Here is an 18,753-nt window from a genome sequence, read left to right as displayed (position 1 = left end):
GAAGGTAAAAGTGTTTCCGTGCACTGCTCTAGTTTGCCAGAAGCGGCTTAGTCATGCTGGCCACATGACCCGGACGCTGTCTGCGGACAAATGCCGGCTCCATCGGCCAATAAAGCGAGATGAGCGCCGCAACCCCAGAGTCGGTCACGACTGGACCTAATGGTCAGGGGTCCCTTTACCTTTACCTTTATACCACTTTGAACAACCATGGCTTCCCCCAAAGAACCCAGGGAACTGTAGTTTGTGAAGAGTCCTGTGAGTTGTTAGGATACGTCTGTCCCCCTCACAGAACCACAGTTCTCAGGGTGGCCCAACAATCCTTCTTCCCAGGGAATTCTGGGAATTGTTGCTCTGCAAAGGGAATAGGGATCTCCTAACAACTCACAGCACCCTTAACAAATTGCAGTTCTCAGGATTATTGGGGGAAGAATAACCATGCTTAAAATGTACGTTATGGATGTGACCTATGTTCCACGCTCTCTTGGTTATCACGGTAGTGAGAGAGAGATTTCTTTCTTTCTTCCTCCCATATAGCTTGCTGAGAGGCCATGGCTGGTTTTCCCTAATCGGGTACGACCAAGGCTGCTTTGGCACATGGCTGGCAGGGGAGAGAACAATGCTTTTCATGGTATTGCTTCTGCCATTCAGTAGCTTTCTGAGATCTGAGCCAAGTGGCATTTAAACTAATTTTCCTCTGCTAACTTTTCTGACGTTGACCCTTCCTCATTAATCCCAAATATCACTGCACATTTGCAGTGCGGGTACGCTGAAAAATGAAATGCAGGTGTCATCTGTTTAAGCTTCAGCTTACTGCATTACATTTTGTGTTGAGTATTATTTTTCTAGCATACACAGAAGACTTGGTTATTAAGCTAGGGAAATATATTGCTCCAGGTTCCAAGCACATCCACAGGATTGAGTGCCTTTTGCTTTATTTTACTGTCTGACAGAAATGGATTTGTAAATGCTTTTTTGCAAAAATAAAGAAGCTACACAAGACTGCAGAAGCAAGTCTTAAACAAGACACTGAAATTAATGTTTTGTAACTATCACACTCTGCCTTTTATATTTGTGTGTGTGTGTGTGTGTGTTGGTATACCTATAAGGTACATTCTTAGGTCTGATATGAGTCTGGTTTGATATGTGTCATTAACATCTACCTAACTTATTATGTAGACGCTCATCAGGCAGAGGATGGCGGGGGCACGGGTAGTTCTGCTCCAGACACTGTCCCATTAACTCCTCCCTGAATATCAGCCAAATAATTGCATTCTTGCCAGGCTCAATCTGTGTTGCATGAAATCTAAGACTGTTCAGTGGCATGTAGTTTTAAGCCATGATTGTTTCAACCATGGCTTAGCATTGGGTGGGCATGGGGAGGCAATCTTTTTCCTTTAGCACAAGATCAGAGTGTCAGAAGTGGTATGAGAGAACTGCCATTTCTTGCAATGTTTACATTACATCACCACCCCCTGGTCACTGGTCAGACTGGATTTATGGGTTTTTGCAAGACTCTGAAGAAGAAGAAAAAACAAAACAAAATAAGCTCCTAATAGTGCAGTTGGCACTGCTGGAATTAATGGGTGGTATTCCACTATTTTTTGTGGTAGCGTAAGTCCCCCCTCTCCTTGCCCCGTGCCATTCCCAACTGCTCTGGAGGGTTGGGGGAAACCCCAGACAGATTTTGGAGGCATGTGAAGGGAGGCAGGGGAAGATATATTTGCTCTGATGTTCATTCACTTAAGTGTTATATTAAATACAACCCAGAATATGTAATATTTCAGAAGGCACCTATTGACTATGAAAGAGCTAATGAAGTTTAATTTATTTTTCTCTCCCACCCTATCCTCCCAACTTCCTCAGACTGTCAAGTTTTTTCTTTATTTTTAGTTTTTGTATACACTTACCTGCATGACCATATTAAGCAGCACTTTTGAAGGAAAAATAAAATAATGTTAAGTCTACTGAATTCCCCACAGCAATGCCTCCACCATTTCCAGAATGTTTTCTTAATCTCTAAGCTTTTGACCAGTATGTTCTTCTGCCCATGTTAAAAAAGAGCTTTTTTTCTTCTATTAACATTTCCTTCAGGAGTGAAGGTGACTCCCATCCAGAATCTACTTACTAACCTATATAGGCAATCTCGCCTTTCTTGAACTGTGTTAGCCAAGGGCAGAGTTGGGGTACCTGTGACCTTCCAGATGTTGTTGGAGTCCAACTAACATCAGCCCAGGCCAGCTTGTAGACCAACAACATCTGGATGGCATCATGATGACTCCTGCTTTATCAAAATGACTTGTCCATACACTAATTGGTCTGTGTCATAACAACTAACCCTTTCACTTTCATCCCTTTCAGGACATTTCTCAGAGTTCTTTCCCTTCCTGGTGAGAACTGGGGTGATTTGGTGGAGGAATGGTGTTGTCACCCCAACCCCTTCAACGACAGCATGCTTCGGCCACAAAATGGAGACTGTTTCCTTGGGCACAATTATTTCCTGATTAGTTCAGGAAGTGAGCCAACTGGGCCAAGTTCTGAAATCCTGCATTCAGAATCCCTGGGTGCTCCTTCTAGAAGCAGTGGCTCTGTCCTGGTGAGTACACTGGAGAAATAATAATGGACAAGTGCACACTTGACATTTGTTTTGATTGTTAGAGGATTGGTAGAATCATAGATCTGAGTTGGAAGGAACCCTGAGGATCATCTAGTCCAACCATCTGCAATGCAGGAATATGCAGCTGTCCCTTATGGGGATTGAACCTGCGACCTTGGTGTTATCAGCACCATCCTCTTAAGCAACTGAGCTATTAGAGAGCATGCATAAGAGCCCAGGTTTGTTTCCCTAGTATCAGCAATGAAAACAGGCACAGGCAACCAGCTTCTCTTTACGTATTTTTGCAATTAGCACTCTCTATTAAACGTACTTAAACTGTCCCTGTGATTGGAAACCCTGGCAGGCCAAGGTTTCACAGGGTTTACAGCACCTTCCGATCTTCCTGCTAATTCTGTCAAGATCTCAAAATCTCTGCCTCCATCCCTAGGCTTAGCCTTTCACATGTTCAGGTGAACATTGCCTTGGTAATTGTAATATTAAAAAGTAATATTAAAGTAATGTTTGAAGCAACCATCACACACACACAGAGAGAGAGAGAGAGAGAGAGAGAGAGAGAGAGAGAGAGCGCACCATAGGACGGCTCTTCCACATCACCTGAAGCAGTACTTTTCAGTGGAGCAGTTCACTCATTCTTCTGACACTCGACATGCAATACATTTTGAAATAATGAGCTGTTGAAGTATGCACTTGTGTGTTAAAAAAGCCAAAATAGCAGCCGATCCTTCTTTATTCTCTCCCCCACCACCTTTCCTCTCTCTTCCTCTCTCTTTCTGTCTGGACCCAGCACATGGCATCTCTTCTGCAAATCATCGTTTAATACAATTTTTAAACACCCTGAGGTCACACAGCATTCTAGCAGCTGTCTCTAGGGGGAAGTATTTTCTTCCTGACTATGTCAAGGACCTTTTGGAGCAGAAGCACAAAAAAGATATTAAGAGAGTAGATTGCCAGGAGCTGAAAGTTGTCAACACAAGATACATTGATTTAATTTGTGTGGCAAAAAGTATTGCCACTTTTGTCCAAACCGGTGAAAACACTCTCAGCTCGTTCCTCTACTACCTTATGTACTTCTAAGCAAGAGAAAACATACATTGGGTGTGTAGCAATTGAACCTGGAATCTCCTGCAGTCCTAGCCTTGTCTGCACAGAAGTAAGTCTCATTGAATTCACTGGGGCTTACTTCCACCTTTGTAGGGTTAGTATTGCTGCCTTTAAGTGCTTTGAATATTTAAGGAAGGGCTATATAAATATTAGGACATGGGTGGTGCTGTGCGTTAAACCACAGAGCCTAGGACTTGCAAATCAGAAGGTCGGCAGTTCGAATTCCTGTGACGGGGTGAGCTGCCATTGCTCGGTCCCTGCTCCTGCCAACCTAGCAGTTCGAAAGCACATCAAAGTGCAAGTAGATAAATAGGTACCGCTCCGGTGGGAAGGTAAATGGCATTTCCGTGCGCTGCTCTGGTTCGCCAGAAGCTGCTTAGTCATGCTGGCCACATGACCCGGAAGCTGTACACTAGCTCCCTCAGCCAATAAAGCGAGATGAGCGCCACATCCCCATAGTTGGTCACGACTGGACCTAATGGTCAGGGGTCCCTTTACCTTTATATAAATATTGCTTCTCCTCCTTTTCTCATGTGTAAAGCTTCCTATGTTCCTGATCATTTTAAGTTACAGCATCAGTACTCTTTTAAGTCAAACCCCATGCAGAAGTCTTCAGACTTAAACAATGTGGGTGGAATTCAGCATCGCACTCTTCCAAACGTTTCCGTTGCTTAGAACATGGTGCTGATAATGTGAAGGTTGCAAGTTCAGCCCTCGTATGAGACAGCTGCATATTTCTTCATTGCAGGGAATTGGACTAAATGATCTTTCGGGCCCCTTCCAACTCTACCATTCTTTGAAATTCTATGAAATCTGCACAAGAATTTCAGTGCCATATTGAACAATCCCCCTTTTCTCTCCCCGCCCCTGTGCATCGTTCTAGGGGTCCTCCTGACCTTCCTGTTCCAATTTGGGGGGGTTGTGTGGGGGAAGGAGAGGGAGGAAAGTCCCAATATGCAAGTGGAAGTCCTCCCTCTGATGGATGGCATTGGGTGAATCCCATCCTGAGAAATTATATCCCCATGTGCCATGCTTGCAATGTGTTTAACAGCTGATCCCTTGTGTTCTGTCTTTGGGGTGGTCTAGACCAGGCTTCCTCAACCTCGGCCCTCCAGATGTTTTGAGACTACAATTCCCATCATCCTGGACCACTGGTCCTTCTAGCTAGGGATCATGGGAGTTGTAGGCCAAAAACATCTGGAGCGCCGAGGTTGAGGAAGCCAGATCCTGACACAAATTTGTAACAGCTGGGACCAAGTGCAATAGTTTTTAAAAGGTTGACTGGAGTGATTAGTCTTTCTGGATTGGCAATAGTCTCCCTTAATGTGAATACGATAACTGAGGTTTGAAATCAAAATGAAGCCATTTGTTCTGGGATGCAAAATGCAATCAAAAGTTTGAGTGAAGTTGTTTCAATAGACTTAACTTGGCCACTACAACAAGGTCCTGTGCCCAGAAGTCTTTGTATTTGTGGTCAACCTCAGGTGGAAGACATCACTCATTATCTCTTAGCCTGCCCCTTATATAGAGACCCAAGAGACAGCTTTCTGAAACCTTTGTTCACACAAGCAAGCAGGTGCACCAGGCAGAAATAGTTCCATTTCTTTTGAGTGACAATAATAGCTTCGCAAAACACAGAGTGACCCTCTGTTCGCTGACTGCAAAATAAATCAGGATAAAGGAGTTCGATAAAATCTCTATAAATTGTTGTGGTGATTCAGAGGTGAAATCAAGCTGGGTTTGTTGGTGTGTCTGGTAACTTCTGTTTCTTACATAATGGATGATGGTTTATAATTATGGGTGTATGTTCTGTTTTATTAATACTATTGCCATATGTTTGTCATGGCCATTGGCTAGAACAGTAAACCTATGAAGTTAATAAACTTAACCCTTTGCTTTGATTGCGGCATAACATTTTAAAAATTCAAGTGTGTGTGTTTGTGTGTCAGTCTCTCTCAGTCTGTAAATGTTGCTTCTTTGCCCTACAGAATTCAAAGGCAAATAGAAGAGTAATTTGCAGACGCTGCAAGACATTGTTGGGAGAGGTTCACTCCTCAGGTACGGAGTATGTGAACAAAGGATCCCTGGGCTGTTTCAATCACTTGCAGCTTGAGGATGTTTTTGTGTGCTGCACCAGTTATAAAAACACTGTGTGACATCCAGTGATGGCCACCCATTTGTACAATAGAAATCTTGGGCTGTGGCACGACACTACTAGTTTTCTCTTCTCCCTGCCCTGCCCAAATCTGCTCTGCAGGGTCCTCCAACACTCTGGAGCAGTTTTTGGGGGGTAAGCAGAGTTTTCAGGAGGATGAGCGAAGGGGAGAAGCCCAGTTGCGTGTGCAGATAAGTTTGGTTACATTATCACCATTATTCATAGAGGTTTGCAGGCCAGTGTTTGGGATAGGTTTTTTTAATAATATCAATCTGCTATTGGGCTCCAGTAATCCCATTTAATGTCCTGTGTGGAAATGAAATTAATTATTTCAAAATGAACTCCAGTTTAATGTATTTTTTTTTTGGTAACTTATTTGTTCATTTGTGGCTTAGTTAAACATTTAAAATAAAATAAAAATAGAAAAGCAAGCAAAGGTAAAGCACTACAGGTCTACAGACCCTTTAATGGTTGAGAATCACATGGAGCATGAGGTGGTTCAGGACTTGTATAAAAATAATCTACAAAAATTCAAATGGCTGCTGGTGTCTGCAGCAGCTGCTGGCTTGGGAGGATATATGAAACTTAAGACCTTTTCAAATATATAACATGCTACTATTTTTAAATATGCTTTGATAACTGTTTTGATTTCTTCTCTTCTTTGTTTTTTGTTGTTGAAAGTGTTCTTGAAAAATTAGAGAGTTTGGATGTGAATATTTTAAATAACTTGAAATGCTCAGGGGTAACAGTGGTTTATCAGTCAGGCTTGTCATGTGTTGTTTTTAGTCAGCCCTACTCCAGCAGTCTGACATGAAATTTTAGTGGGCAAAGCTTGATCCAGATCTATGGACAGACTCAAAATGGTTGCAATTTTTTGATCAAGAGGGCAGTTTACATCTGAAGGCCCCTTCCCATTTGAATACACTCCCTCTCCTTGTAGTATATGTGTGGTTTATGTATTAGTTATTTGTCCCACGCCTGTGACTCAGTAAGGCTTCAGCTCTGAGATTAATTCTGCATTTGGTAAATATAGTACAGATACTTATATTATTTTTGCTTCTAGGTGCCACAAAATACTATTTCACTGAAGTGTTTGTTCAGCCATCTGAAGAAGGTTTTGACATGGTACCAAGGTGTGAAAGAATTCTGCATTTTTAAACTTTTCAACAGTTCTGCCTTTGTTTCATTTTTTCCTGTACATTTCATGAAATATAACATACATTTAATGGTATTTGAAACCGTGTTAATTAAGTGCATTCCTTGCTTTTTCTGTTCTTTCTCCTGCTAAGAAGTGTTAATTAGACTGTGGCATTAGGAAATGGAATTCTTGAAGTCAAAAGTCATCTGGCTGATTAAGGGGTGCCAGTTTCTATGGTACTCTGTAGCCACCAAACATCACAAACTTTTAAAAAGGTGCTTATATTTCTTCCCAGTAGAAGGAAATGTGCATTCTTCCTCCTTGAACCGAAAGTCCATTCCAGAAGCCTGAACTGTATCTAATCATGTATGGATAATCTATTCAGGGGGCAAAGGAGAAGAGAATATTTTTTATCCTCCCCTCTGCTTGCCCAGACAGATGTGATATGTGGTATTAGACACATTATGGCTTGGGTCGTTTGTGTGCTACTCAAGCTCTTAGATTGGACTTCAGCTGTTGAATGCACTCTTTTGGCACATGTGTTTCCTCTCCATGTATCTTCCTTATAGATGATGTTCAGGTCACACACTAATCTACTGTATTCTCTTGGCTTATCATCCTGCTACACCAGGTGTGGAGACCTTTAGCCTTCCAGATGTTGCTTAACTGCAATTCCCATTAGCAGGCATGGCCAATGGCCAACGATAGTTGGAGTTGGAGTTCAGCAACATCTGAAGGGCCAAAGGGGTTTTCCCACACCTGTTCTACACTATCATTATAAGGCATAGTGCAAAGCCAGATTCACAATGTTACCGAAACAGTTAATACTTGCATTTCCTCCCCTGACTGCTTTCCCTGGTATTCCTACTGGTTACCCTGCCCTTGAAAACCACTATTATCATCCTTGCAATGCCCTTGTAACATCCCAGTTTATGATGTGCTTACAACAGTATTAATATTCCCCAGCCTGAGCATTGGTTTGCTGTTGTAGCAAGTTTTAGGGTTAATCAGTGGCAAATTATGCAAACTTAAAAGTTGCTGTAATTAATTTCTGCCATGAAACATATAATTGCCAATTACAAGCTGATACTTGACCATCTTTTTCTAACCTGCACAGCAATCAGTTTCAATTAGAGCTTTCTTCCTTTTTTTAATTGGAGGGATGGCTTTTAAATAAAACATTTTTGAACAAATTTCATCAGCTGTACCTGTGCTGCAACTACCATAAAGTGCTGCAACTACCTTGCATTGTGATGACGATTATATGGATTGGTTTCTCTCTTTATGGAGGTGGAAGATTTTTCAGCACATGTTGTGTATGCACTATGCCACGAGTCAGAAATTTAGAGATAGGAGAGAATAAGGATATGCTGAAGAGACAATAGAGATTTGTGTTTATATGTTAGTCCTGAAAAGGGCCATAAGCTCTTTTAGACAGGGTTGAGGTCTGGCATGTACATACAGTCAGGCTCACATTATAAGATGCTGGGGATTATTTTCATTAAGTGCAATCCCTTTGCCTTGAACCTTCTGGGATACAGTACTGTATTAGATCAGGTGTGACATTTTATTGTATAGTGGGGGTGGGGAATCATTGCTAAGGAAGAAGGTACAGAAATCTGGTTGATTACTACATGTAAAGAACTCCAAACTGCTTTTGTTTCTGTATTGCAGAATAGTTAATGGGCCAGTTTTACCTCAACAAGGCATCTTGAACAGGACACTGTTTTATTCCTGCCCTTTGCATTCTTCATGCTTTGATGATACTTCCATGTCTTTTTTTTACTACTCTTGCTGTTTCTGCTGTCCAAAGCCCTACTAAATATTTTTGTGTGATTGGGGCTGAAAGGTACCTCTTCCATAGGTAACAATGGCACTGGAAAATGCAAATGTCTCATTTTTCAACAAGCCTTGCCCTGATTTTTTTTCTCTCTTTTTATGTACTCATTTGCTTTTCATGCAATGGCAGTCATGATTAAGCTATCTTTGCTTTTCAAAAAACAGGTCTCCCTTTATACAAAGTGTTGTTGCCCAGTGCCTTGAAGAGCTTTCTTTTGCTAGAAGCACATTTAGGTTCAGCATACAAGGAACTGATGGGACAACCTACATCTTGGTAAGTTGCAGACCTGTTAACTTTTTCATACTGTGATATCCTACGACTTGGCTCCAAATCTTTCCATGCTGTTTAGCTTGCTCACCCTTGCTAAGCAGACTTTGTTAATTCTTCTAACAGTTAACAGTGCAGTCTGATGCACAGTCTACTCAGAAGTAGATCTGAGGGACAGTTAATCCCAGTTAACTGTCCATAGGATTGCACTCAAAGGCTGCAACCCTATGCCTGCTTACCTGAGAGTAAGTCCCATTGAACTGAATGGGATTTACTTCTGGGCAGACTGCATTCAGTGCCACTGTTCCTCTTTAAGGGGCGAGTAGATATGTAGGGTTGAATTGTAGTTGCAGTTACAGAAATTCCAAAATGCAATTGAAATTATTGGCACAATTGCATTGTGTAGGGGAAGTCAGGACTTCATTCACCTTTGCCATGGAATGTCCATTGTTACAGCACTTCCAGAATTTGTCTTCTATGGTAAATGAACAGGATTTGCATGGGCAGTTTCCTAGATTTGGGATCTAGGGCTGCAGCCATAGGGCCCAACTACTTTGGTGATGAGAAGCTGTCTATAAACAAATAATAAACTATAAATACACATACCTGAAGTAAATTCCATTTAACTTTGTAGGACTTACTTCTAGGTACACATGAATCATAATCATGGGAATGTTGGATTTGAAGTTTCATTGCCCTTTAACTCCATGTTTATAAGTGTGCTTCTGTCTGTGTATGCAAAAAAGTTAACCAGTCAGTGAAATGAACATAGCAAGAGGGCAGCCCGATTGTTCAAGGAGTCCTGGAGCAACTTTCCTATGAGGAAAGCTTACAGTGTTTGGGACTTCTTAATTGAAGAAAGGTGAGTAGGTGAGGGCAGGGTGGGGCCAGGCACGAGAAAACTCTATAAGATTATACATGGTGTGGAGAAAGTAGTTAGAGAGAAGTTTTGCTCCCTCATAGTACTAGAAACTGGGGTTATCCAGTGAAGCTGAATGCTAGAAGATTCAGAACAGACATAAAGAAGCAGTTCTTCACACAGCGTGTTCTTGAAACTATGGAATTTGCTGCCACTAGATGTAGCAATGGCCATTAACTTGGACAGCTTTAAATTGGGATTAGACAAATTTGTGGAGGACAAGACTATGAATGGCTGCTGGTCATGATGCCACTGAATGCCAGTTGACAGGCAGCATGAGTGGGAAGAATGCTGTTGTGTTCATGCTCTTCTTGTGGGCTCCCTGTAGGCATCCGGCTGGCCACCATGAGAACAGGAGCTGGCCTAACTGGGCTTTCGTCTGACCCAGCTGGGCTGCTCTTATGTTCTTAAATGGACTGGACCCCCACCCCACCCCTTTTTTTAAAAAAAAAACAAAACCCACAACTTGTAGGTTTGTCTCTTCATTCACAGATGTGGCTACTAAATTCTGACACGCTGCTGGTGGAATCTTCAGGAACACTGGCCTGCAGTAATATTTTTACAGTGTTTGAACATGATATGTTGTCTGATTTGAGGCCGTTAAAGAGTCAGAAGGCTATCAAAGTCCTTTACCATCCCTGTGTGAAAAGCAGAAATAAGGAGTAAGTACCTGCTGTTTATGTCGCTTCTATTAAAACACCGTAGCAGGTTATTATTTTATTGCCATTGTTCAAATCGCCAGTGTTTTTATTTAAGCCAGTGAATTCTAATACAGAAAGGTTTTATTTCACCTATTTGAAATGGGGTGAAGCAAAGTCATCGTAGTGTTTGACTACAAAACAAGATATTGCACTATTTTATATAATACAGTGTGGGTATAATTGCGGTATGAGGATATCTGTCTATATTCTGCTGATGGCTTTAACTGATGATAGAGCAGAATTTAATTGTTTTAGTACTTGCCCTGTTAAGGAATATGGGCTTCTTTAGTGTGCTTACTTTTTCATCTGTTGGCTTCCTGATCCTGGCTTTTATTTTGCAATATATAAGCAGTATGAGGTTATAAAACATCTGTTCACCCCCCCCCCAAATGCCTTAAGGTCATGTGAGGGCTAGCTTTACCCCTTGCCACCATTATTTTAATATTCTTTTGGGAGCCACTCAGAGTGGCTGGGGAGTCCCAGCCAGATGAGCGGGTTGTAAGTAGTAAATTATCATCATCATCAGCATCATTATTCACACAGCCATGTTCTCTAAAGGTCCATGCATTTAGCTGGCACATGAACATTTTTTCTGATAAGGGCGATTCCTTCCATATATTCTCAATGTAAAAGAAACATAGTTTCTCTTTGAAGTTATAGTCATTCACCTCCACATGTTTTAATGATTCCAAATGTATTTTCTTCAGCAAGGAATTTTGTACAGGTGGGACAACTTCATTTTTCATGAATAATTCCCATAAATGGAAGCGGCGTTCTTAGACTTAAAAGTAGCCAGGGAGAATAAAGGTGGGAATGACTTCATGCACATATGTACTGATATTTATGTCTAAGGGTAAAGAAATCTTATTTGCTTAAACAGTGTTTTAGTGAGTAGTGTGTAATGTACAATGTACATTTGTAATGTGTTTGGTGAGGGAAGTCGTCTGCCTGGTCAGGTGAAAGTTGGTTTAACCGTCACTTAGGGACCTTAACTGACAGCTGAAGAGGGGTTGGAGATAGAACTCTCTGTGTGCAAATGAAGGATAGAAAGTATTCGAACCACAGTTCATGGCTCAGTTGGTAGAGCATGAGGCTCTTAGTCTCAGGGTTATGGGTTTGAGCCCTACATTGGGCAGAAGGTTCCTGCATTGCCGGAGTTAGACTAGACGACCCTCGTGATCCCTTCCAACTCTACAACTCTATGATTCTATATTCTGATTGGTGGCTGCAGGTTTAGAATTCTTAGTTAGACAGTGTGATTGGCCGGGATTGGACTAGAGGGGCCAGAAGAAGTGTATATATGATCAGGTGCTGGTCAACAGTAGTTAGCTATTGGTTAGCCAGCCCTTGCTGGTCAGAGAACCTGCCTACAGCAGTAAGGGAGAACTGTGGGGAGCCAGTTTAGAAAGCAAAGCTTTGGTATCCTGTAGGAGAGCCAAAGGAACAGCACAAGGCAGCAAAAACAGACCTGCATTTCAATAGGTCAGTAGGGTTGAAGCAGAGCTAATGCTTTTTTGTGGTAAAGAACCAATTTACATGCTAATGCTTTTGTAGCTTTTGAAGCAGCAGATGCAATGGGGTGCCTTTAAATTTGTAGGACTGTTGGTTGACAGGGTTTTCTTTTAAAAACACACCACCTGCACTCCATACCCTGGATTAAGTACTTTCTAGCTCATTTGTTCGCTCTTTTAAAACTTTAAGGGACATTTTGAAAGAAGCTTGTGTAGAATATGCGGTGCGGTGCTGAATGGCTTCCTTTTTTCATAATTTTAAACAGATGGGCAAGTCTCTTGATGCACAGACCGCATAATAGCAAGGGCATTTTTGTCTCCTCTGAGAGACTGAATGAGGACATAAGGCAGGAGGCTACCGTGGTGTAACTAGCATGCGGTTAGACTAGAGTGATGAGGTTCAATATGGGAAACTCGTATTCAAATCCTGACTTAGTCATTGAAGCTCAGCAAGTGGTTTTGGACATTCACACACTCTCAGGTTATCCTACAGTACAAGTCTAAAATAAACTCCATGTTCACAAGCTCTTTTTGGGAAAGACAGGATACAAACATCATCAATATTTTTCCCAGCTTGTTTGGATAGGGCCGAAGGCAAAAACTGTGATACAAAGAAACTGAGACAAACCACTTCTTTGTTTTTTGAGTGCCTTTACTCGAGATACATTTAATCACTTGCTTTGGGCTTCACTCCCTTCTAAAATAGAATCTTAAGTCCTCCGGTATAGAAGCTGGTGAACTGAATCATCAGTTTGTTCTTGATTGGTTTTTGTGTGTGTGTGTGACCTTTAAGTTTTTTGCTGTTAAAACCAAGAAACCCAAATTGAAAACCTGATTGCTTAATCATTTTAAGGAAGGTTTAGCTTTAAAACCATTTAAAATTTTATTTTCAGTCATACAGAGTACACTTGAGCATGGTAGCATATAAAGCTATATTCTCGTTCCTCTTTCTTTGTCGGCTGTATTTTGGTAGAGCTCAGTTGCAGTATAATAGGTTAGCTATCTGTTGTACTCCCTATCCGTATCCAACTGAGGACATCTGAGCAACACCAGAATATTGCTCCGAGCTATGCAAAAATCAAAACAAAAAAGCAGTATGAGGTAAAGTTTGGTCCCACCACAACAATTTATTTTCTATCGTGCAGCAGGCTCTTTGGATCTCGGCCCAGTACTTCTGGGTAATTTACATTTGCTCTCAGTTCTTAGCTTCTGCCTCATAGAAGTGTTTACTTGGCTGTTGAAGCTGCTTTTGGGTAGCTTGGGGACTTCCGTGGATTATCTTTATCCGTAATAGTCTTGGAGCACAATCTTTAGCACCTGCTCTCAGAAGTAAACTCCATTTGAAGTTGGTTGGACTTAACATCCAAATAGTGTGTTTAGAAGCATGGGCAGGTTGGGCCAAGTGACTCATGTTCACATGCAGATTATTCTGAGTTTGCTCTTGTGTTCCTTTCACTGATGCCCACAGATATAGATTGTAAACACACGTCATCAATGTTCAGCACACTCATCAATGTGTATTTGCTTTAGACTCAAGTCTGCTCATGGAACTGTATTAGGAGCAAAGCTGCCTCACTTCTTAAACTTGTATCAGTCCCTTATACCCTGTTCTTCCCCCAAAGAGCTCAGAATAGCTGACATATAGTTGCCAGGCAATTCTGCACTGAGGTCGTTCTTTGGTTCAGAGTTGATTGGCTTTAGAAGTAAAACTACAGCATGTGCCTTCAGATCATTCTCTGAGGGGGTCGTTGCTTTAATTAAGTTACACCATTTCCACTTTCTTAGTGCTTTTCTTTCCCTCATAATTATCTTGGCTAATGAAGAATCATGTAGTGAAGATAACAATGTTAAGACACTAGCTTGAGTTTCCTCAACTTGGTGCCCTTTGGATTTTGTTGCACCACAACATGTTATCTCTGACCATCATCCATGTGGCTTGGGAGGTGGGAATTGGGAGTCCAAAATCTGGATAGTACAAGCTTCGGGGAAGGCTGTACTAGTTAATCAATTACACCTGGGATCACTTAAATGAATTAATCTGGTTTAGGTGATGTGGTGATATAGTCCTTTAAGATTAGCTTGCGGGTTACATGGGAATTTGTTTGAATCCCTGGAATAAGCCTAAACACAGATGCCTCTCATTAAGACCTCAAGGCCAGTGTTGAATGGTAATTAGAGACACATACTTATTTCGTTGGGCAGAAGGGGTGAACACACATAGTCAGTGTTCCCTTAAAACCTGGGCTGCAGTGAGCATAAGAAGCTCTCAGCATGGACGATCAGCGACTGTTTGGACCTTAGAAGATAGCGTATTTTTCTGTGTATAACATGCCCCCTATTTGGGGGGACTCAAAATTAAGAAAATGGGGGGAGATTGCCCCCATGTATAAGACTCCCCCCTTTTTAACGTTAATTTTTAGTAAAAAAAAAGCCTTGTCTTATACACAGAAAAGTACAGTATTTTGCTTTGTTGCTCACCCTACTAAGATTTATGCGTAAGTGTTTCAGTCAATTAGCAAGCTAAGTTTTGTTATTTTCCTTTTTACAGAGTTTTATTTTAATAAAGTTTCTTGTATGTTTTTATGGAAATTGGTCTCACTTGAGTTTCTAAACCTTCGATCTTGAATACCTATTCAAAGTGAGTCATTCATTACAGGTGAGTACAGGGGTTCCTGAATTATGTCAGCCAATCAGGGAGGTTGTTCGGGGCCATGCTTACTAGACAGGCAAACATTTGTTGTTCTTTTAGCAGTGATCCATTAAAAGATTTCTGAAAGTGGTGACATAATAAACTACTTCTTACTGGCTCGGCCCTAGCTTGGATAGCATTGGTTGCTTTGACTCATTTTGTACTTTAACTAGCAACCACTCTTTTGTGTCCAACTCATGGAGGTACACAAATGAAACCAGTTATGGTAAACATGTGACCTTTCAGATGTTGCTGGACTACAGTACCCATAATCCCTTGCCATCATTCTACCCATCATCCTTGCTGACTAGAGCTGATGGGTGTTGGAGTCTAATAACATCTGGAGGGTCACATGTTGTGCACCAATGGTTTATACACTGCAAGTATATGGAAAAAAAAGATCTGTTTAATAATGGGTATTCTGTAGCTGCATAATGAAGGAAGTGGGGCCCTGGCCATCAAACTTGTCTCTTTCACTGCACAGCTATTTGCCCATAATGAAGCTGCTTCCAGAGACCCATTTTCTGCAGTACTGTGTACCATAAAACTCAATGACAAATCTTACATTTATTGCCCGTTATTATTGAGATACCTTATTAAAATGGGAGTGTGGGCTTTTTGTTGTTCTTGGTGTTTGTATATCTCCCCGCAGTTAGTAATCACTTTCTGTAATTTGAAATATTATTGTGGATTTCATATATCAAGCTCTTAATCCATTGAAAGGCATAACTGATCTCCTGAAACATTATGTACTCAAAAGACAGAATTAGATGCTCTAATTAGAGTTCTGATACTTGTATCCCCCACCCACAATCCCCTTTTTATATTGTCAAGAAGTTCGTTTGCACCATTAGTAGAAATTGCAAGACAAGACATCTCTTGGGTAATGGTGGGATAATAAATCCCTTAGTAATGTAGCTGTCAGAATATTTTTTTAAAAATCATTTTAATTTTCATTCCAAATGCTAAGCTAACAAGGAAAGACTTGGGAAATAATGATTGTCTTCTAGTGGACAAGAGTACTGTCAAAATACACAAGGACAAGTGAAAGTTAAGTTGGATTTCTGGAGTTTTGTACATGGCAGACAAGTTCCTTCACCACAGCTGAAAGCTAGTTTTTGATGCAGGTTTTGTGCCTGTTTGATTAATGTGGGATGGGAGGGGGCACTGCTTGGACAGGGCATTTTAGGCTATGATTTTCTTGGATTATACCATGTCAGGCTATTGCAGAGGTGTGAGAAGTGTTTCCCTCCCCACCCCCCATTCTGAGAACCTTTTTTTCTTATATGGAACCTTTTGGCAACTATAAGTGGTGAGTGATACCAAAGGTGGAAAAACTGGGCAGAACAACAAAGGGGACTCTTGTTTTTGTACATTGGACTGTACTTTAGCTGCACAGAAGTTGCCCCACTCCAAATTAAAGGCCCTTCGAAGTCTAAAGTAATAGGACAGGCTTTGCCTGGTCCTTTTGAAGATGATAATGGAGAGAACTCCATTATCCTCCAGTATAGAGGACTATATTGTGGAAAGTGTTCCACAATTTTGATGTCATGCCTGGAAAGGCCCTCTGTCTCTCTTTTCTGAATCTCTAAAGATGGGGACATCTGGAGAAGGGTTCATGGTCAAGATCTTAATTGATAGCAGGTGAGAGAAGGCAGCATTTCTCCCTTCAGAAGCCCTAGTCTCAGACCATATAGCTTTGAAGCCCAAACCATCAACTTGAACTGAACGCCAGAATGAACTTGGTAGTTAGCAAAGATACCAGCATAATATGATTGGGGTGCTCAGTTGCCGTTAGCGACATGACTTCTGCATTTTGAACCAGCTGCAGCATCCAGATTCTGCTCAACAGCAGCCCCATGTACAACACATTGCAGTAATCTGCCTGGGCTGAAATCTCTTAAGGTGCTAGTTTTTTACATGCAAGGAGAGGAGTATGTGTGAGTGTGTGAATATTAAAGCACGTGCTCTCCCTCCCCACAACTCAAAGTACAGTGGTACCTCGGGTTACATATGCTTCAGGTTACATACGCTTCAGGTTCCAGACTCCACTAACCCAGAAATAGTGCTTCAGGTTAAGAACTTTGCTTCATGATAAGAACAGAAATCGTGCTCCGTCTGCACAGCAGCAGCAGGAGGCCCCATTAGCTAAAGTGGTGCTTCAGGTTAAGAACAGTTTCAGGTTAAGTTCAGACCTCTGGAACGAATTACGTACTTAACCCGAGGTGCCACTGTAGTTCCAGTCCATAAAAGCTAAACCACTGAAATATAAACTGGCCCTTTGGCATTTTGTTACCCAAGGGCAATGGGCTGAATGTTGCACGATGGGAGAAGTTTATACCCTCCATATTAGAAAACTCTGTTGAGGTTTTATTTGCCTCAGAGATGAGGGAAATGTGATTGCGATTTACATAAGTGAAACGGCTAAGCTCCCTGATAGTCGGACATTGCCTTTGTAATTTTGTTTACTTAAAAATGAGATTATTATGTCTGAAAATAATGTGTCATTAGCCACAGCCTGCAATGATTTATCATAATTGGCTGCTTTACATCCATTTGAAATAGCTAGGCACATGAATTTTCCCTAAGGCTACATTAGTCAGCGTGAGCTCAAACTGCTATGTTGACATTTTTTCCTCTCCAAACTCATATGTGAGTGTAAAAATTTTATGAGGCAACTTTAACAAGGCCCTTTGGGATTTGGGATTATTTGTCTTAAGTTCTTATTAAAGACAAAAAAAAGTTTCCTTCACTATGTTTATCCAGGTAGAGTAAAGCTCCTTTTTCAGAGGCTAGACTGTTTAGGAATAAATAAGATTTGACAGAGAGAATCGGGAATCAAGGACAGCAAGTTTTCTTCTGTGCTAAATGTATTTTGCCAAGATAAATGTTAACTGTGACAACATATCCCAGGTTTCTAAGGCTATTTCTCTAGATTAGAAGGTTTGTAGAAGAGAAAACTGCTTTTTTTCCCACTGCCAGGAAATAGTGAGTTCTGATAAGTGAAAAGTGATGCGCATTGAGGAAAAATTGTCCCCATTACATGCATACAACAATGGATTTGAACAAGCAACTACTACTCAAGAAAGCAATGCTGGAATCATGATAAGCTCTGAAAAGGCTATCTAACGAAGTTGCCAAAAAAGGGAAAAGCTACAAAGGAATATATTTTTCTTTCTCTCTAAAGAAAGGTTAAAAATAATACATCTGTTATCCTACTGCCCCTGTATGAAGGACTGTGTACCCACACCTTTTTGGGTTTCTATCCAGTCCTGGTCATTCTATGGTGCACCTCTAACATTGTTCCAAACCATGGTTAAGGAAGCTTAAGTATTTTTTGGCATGAGTTTGAATTGGTAAACCATGGTTTTGGGTCATCCAGCAAACCTAGATTTGCAAGTGGGTTTGTAAACCATGACTTGGGCTAATTGATGAGACCTAGTTATAGCCTCTCTGAAGCCAGCTGGACCATAACGACAGAAGTCTTGAACAGATGGACAGTGAAAGAAGACATGGAGCGCTAAACCATTACTTGCCTTTACTTTTGGAACGTCAGGCCACTGTATGAGCTCTAAACAATGGGTACCACAAACTGGTATGGAGTTTTTATCAGAAGATATATAATCTTACCAAAGAAAAGCCTAAATGAATTAGGAATCTGTTTTAGAAACGAGATGGCTCAAAAGAGGCAGCAACTGAATTACAAAAAATAGAGACCATCTTTATGTATCTCACTTTTGTTAGTTTCATTTAAGAGAAAGCAGCTTGGGTAGGTGGGGATCAGAAGACTGAATCACTTGTTCTATGGCTTTTCCTAT

General features: G+C 41.1%; 1 protein-coding gene and 1 long non-coding RNA gene across 6 annotated transcripts in view; one reads left to right on the top strand and one right to left on the bottom strand.

The window, feature by feature from the left end:
- UBE3D (ubiquitin protein ligase E3D) overlaps nt 1-18,753 on the top strand; it is a 50,893-nt gene that overhangs the window by 7,465 nt on the left and 24,675 nt on the right. For both annotated transcript variants that reach the window (XM_080998738.1, XM_080998737.1), the window contains exons 4-8: nt 2,359-2,593; nt 5,704-5,773; nt 6,934-7,003; nt 9,013-9,121; nt 10,527-10,696. In XM_080998738.1, the coding sequence (XP_080854864.1) occupies nt 2,359-2,593; nt 5,704-5,773; nt 6,934-7,003; nt 9,013-9,121; nt 10,527-10,696 (654 nt within the window). The remainder of the gene's footprint in view (nt 1-2,358; nt 2,594-5,703; nt 5,774-6,933; nt 7,004-9,012; nt 9,122-10,526; nt 10,697-18,753) is intronic.
- LOC308473333 overlaps nt 10,543-18,753 on the bottom strand; it is a 62,235-nt gene continuing 54,024 nt past the window's right edge. For 2 of the 4 annotated variants that reach the window (XR_013984040.1, XR_013984041.1), the window contains one exon: nt 10,543-10,672. This is a non-coding gene — a long non-coding RNA (uncharacterized lncRNA). The remainder of the gene's footprint in view (nt 10,673-18,753) is intronic. The other 2 variants (XR_013984042.1, XR_013984043.1) reach the window with 2 other exon arrangements.

Source organism: Podarcis pityusensis (genome assembly GCF_964106645.2).
Source record: "Podarcis pityusensis genome assembly, chromosome: 3".
Classification (NCBI taxonomy): domain Eukaryota; kingdom Metazoa; phylum Chordata; class Lepidosauria; order Squamata; family Lacertidae; genus Podarcis; species Podarcis pityusensis.
Note: the sequence above shows the minus strand (reverse complement) of the source record. Positions and strands in the feature narration are given on the sequence as shown.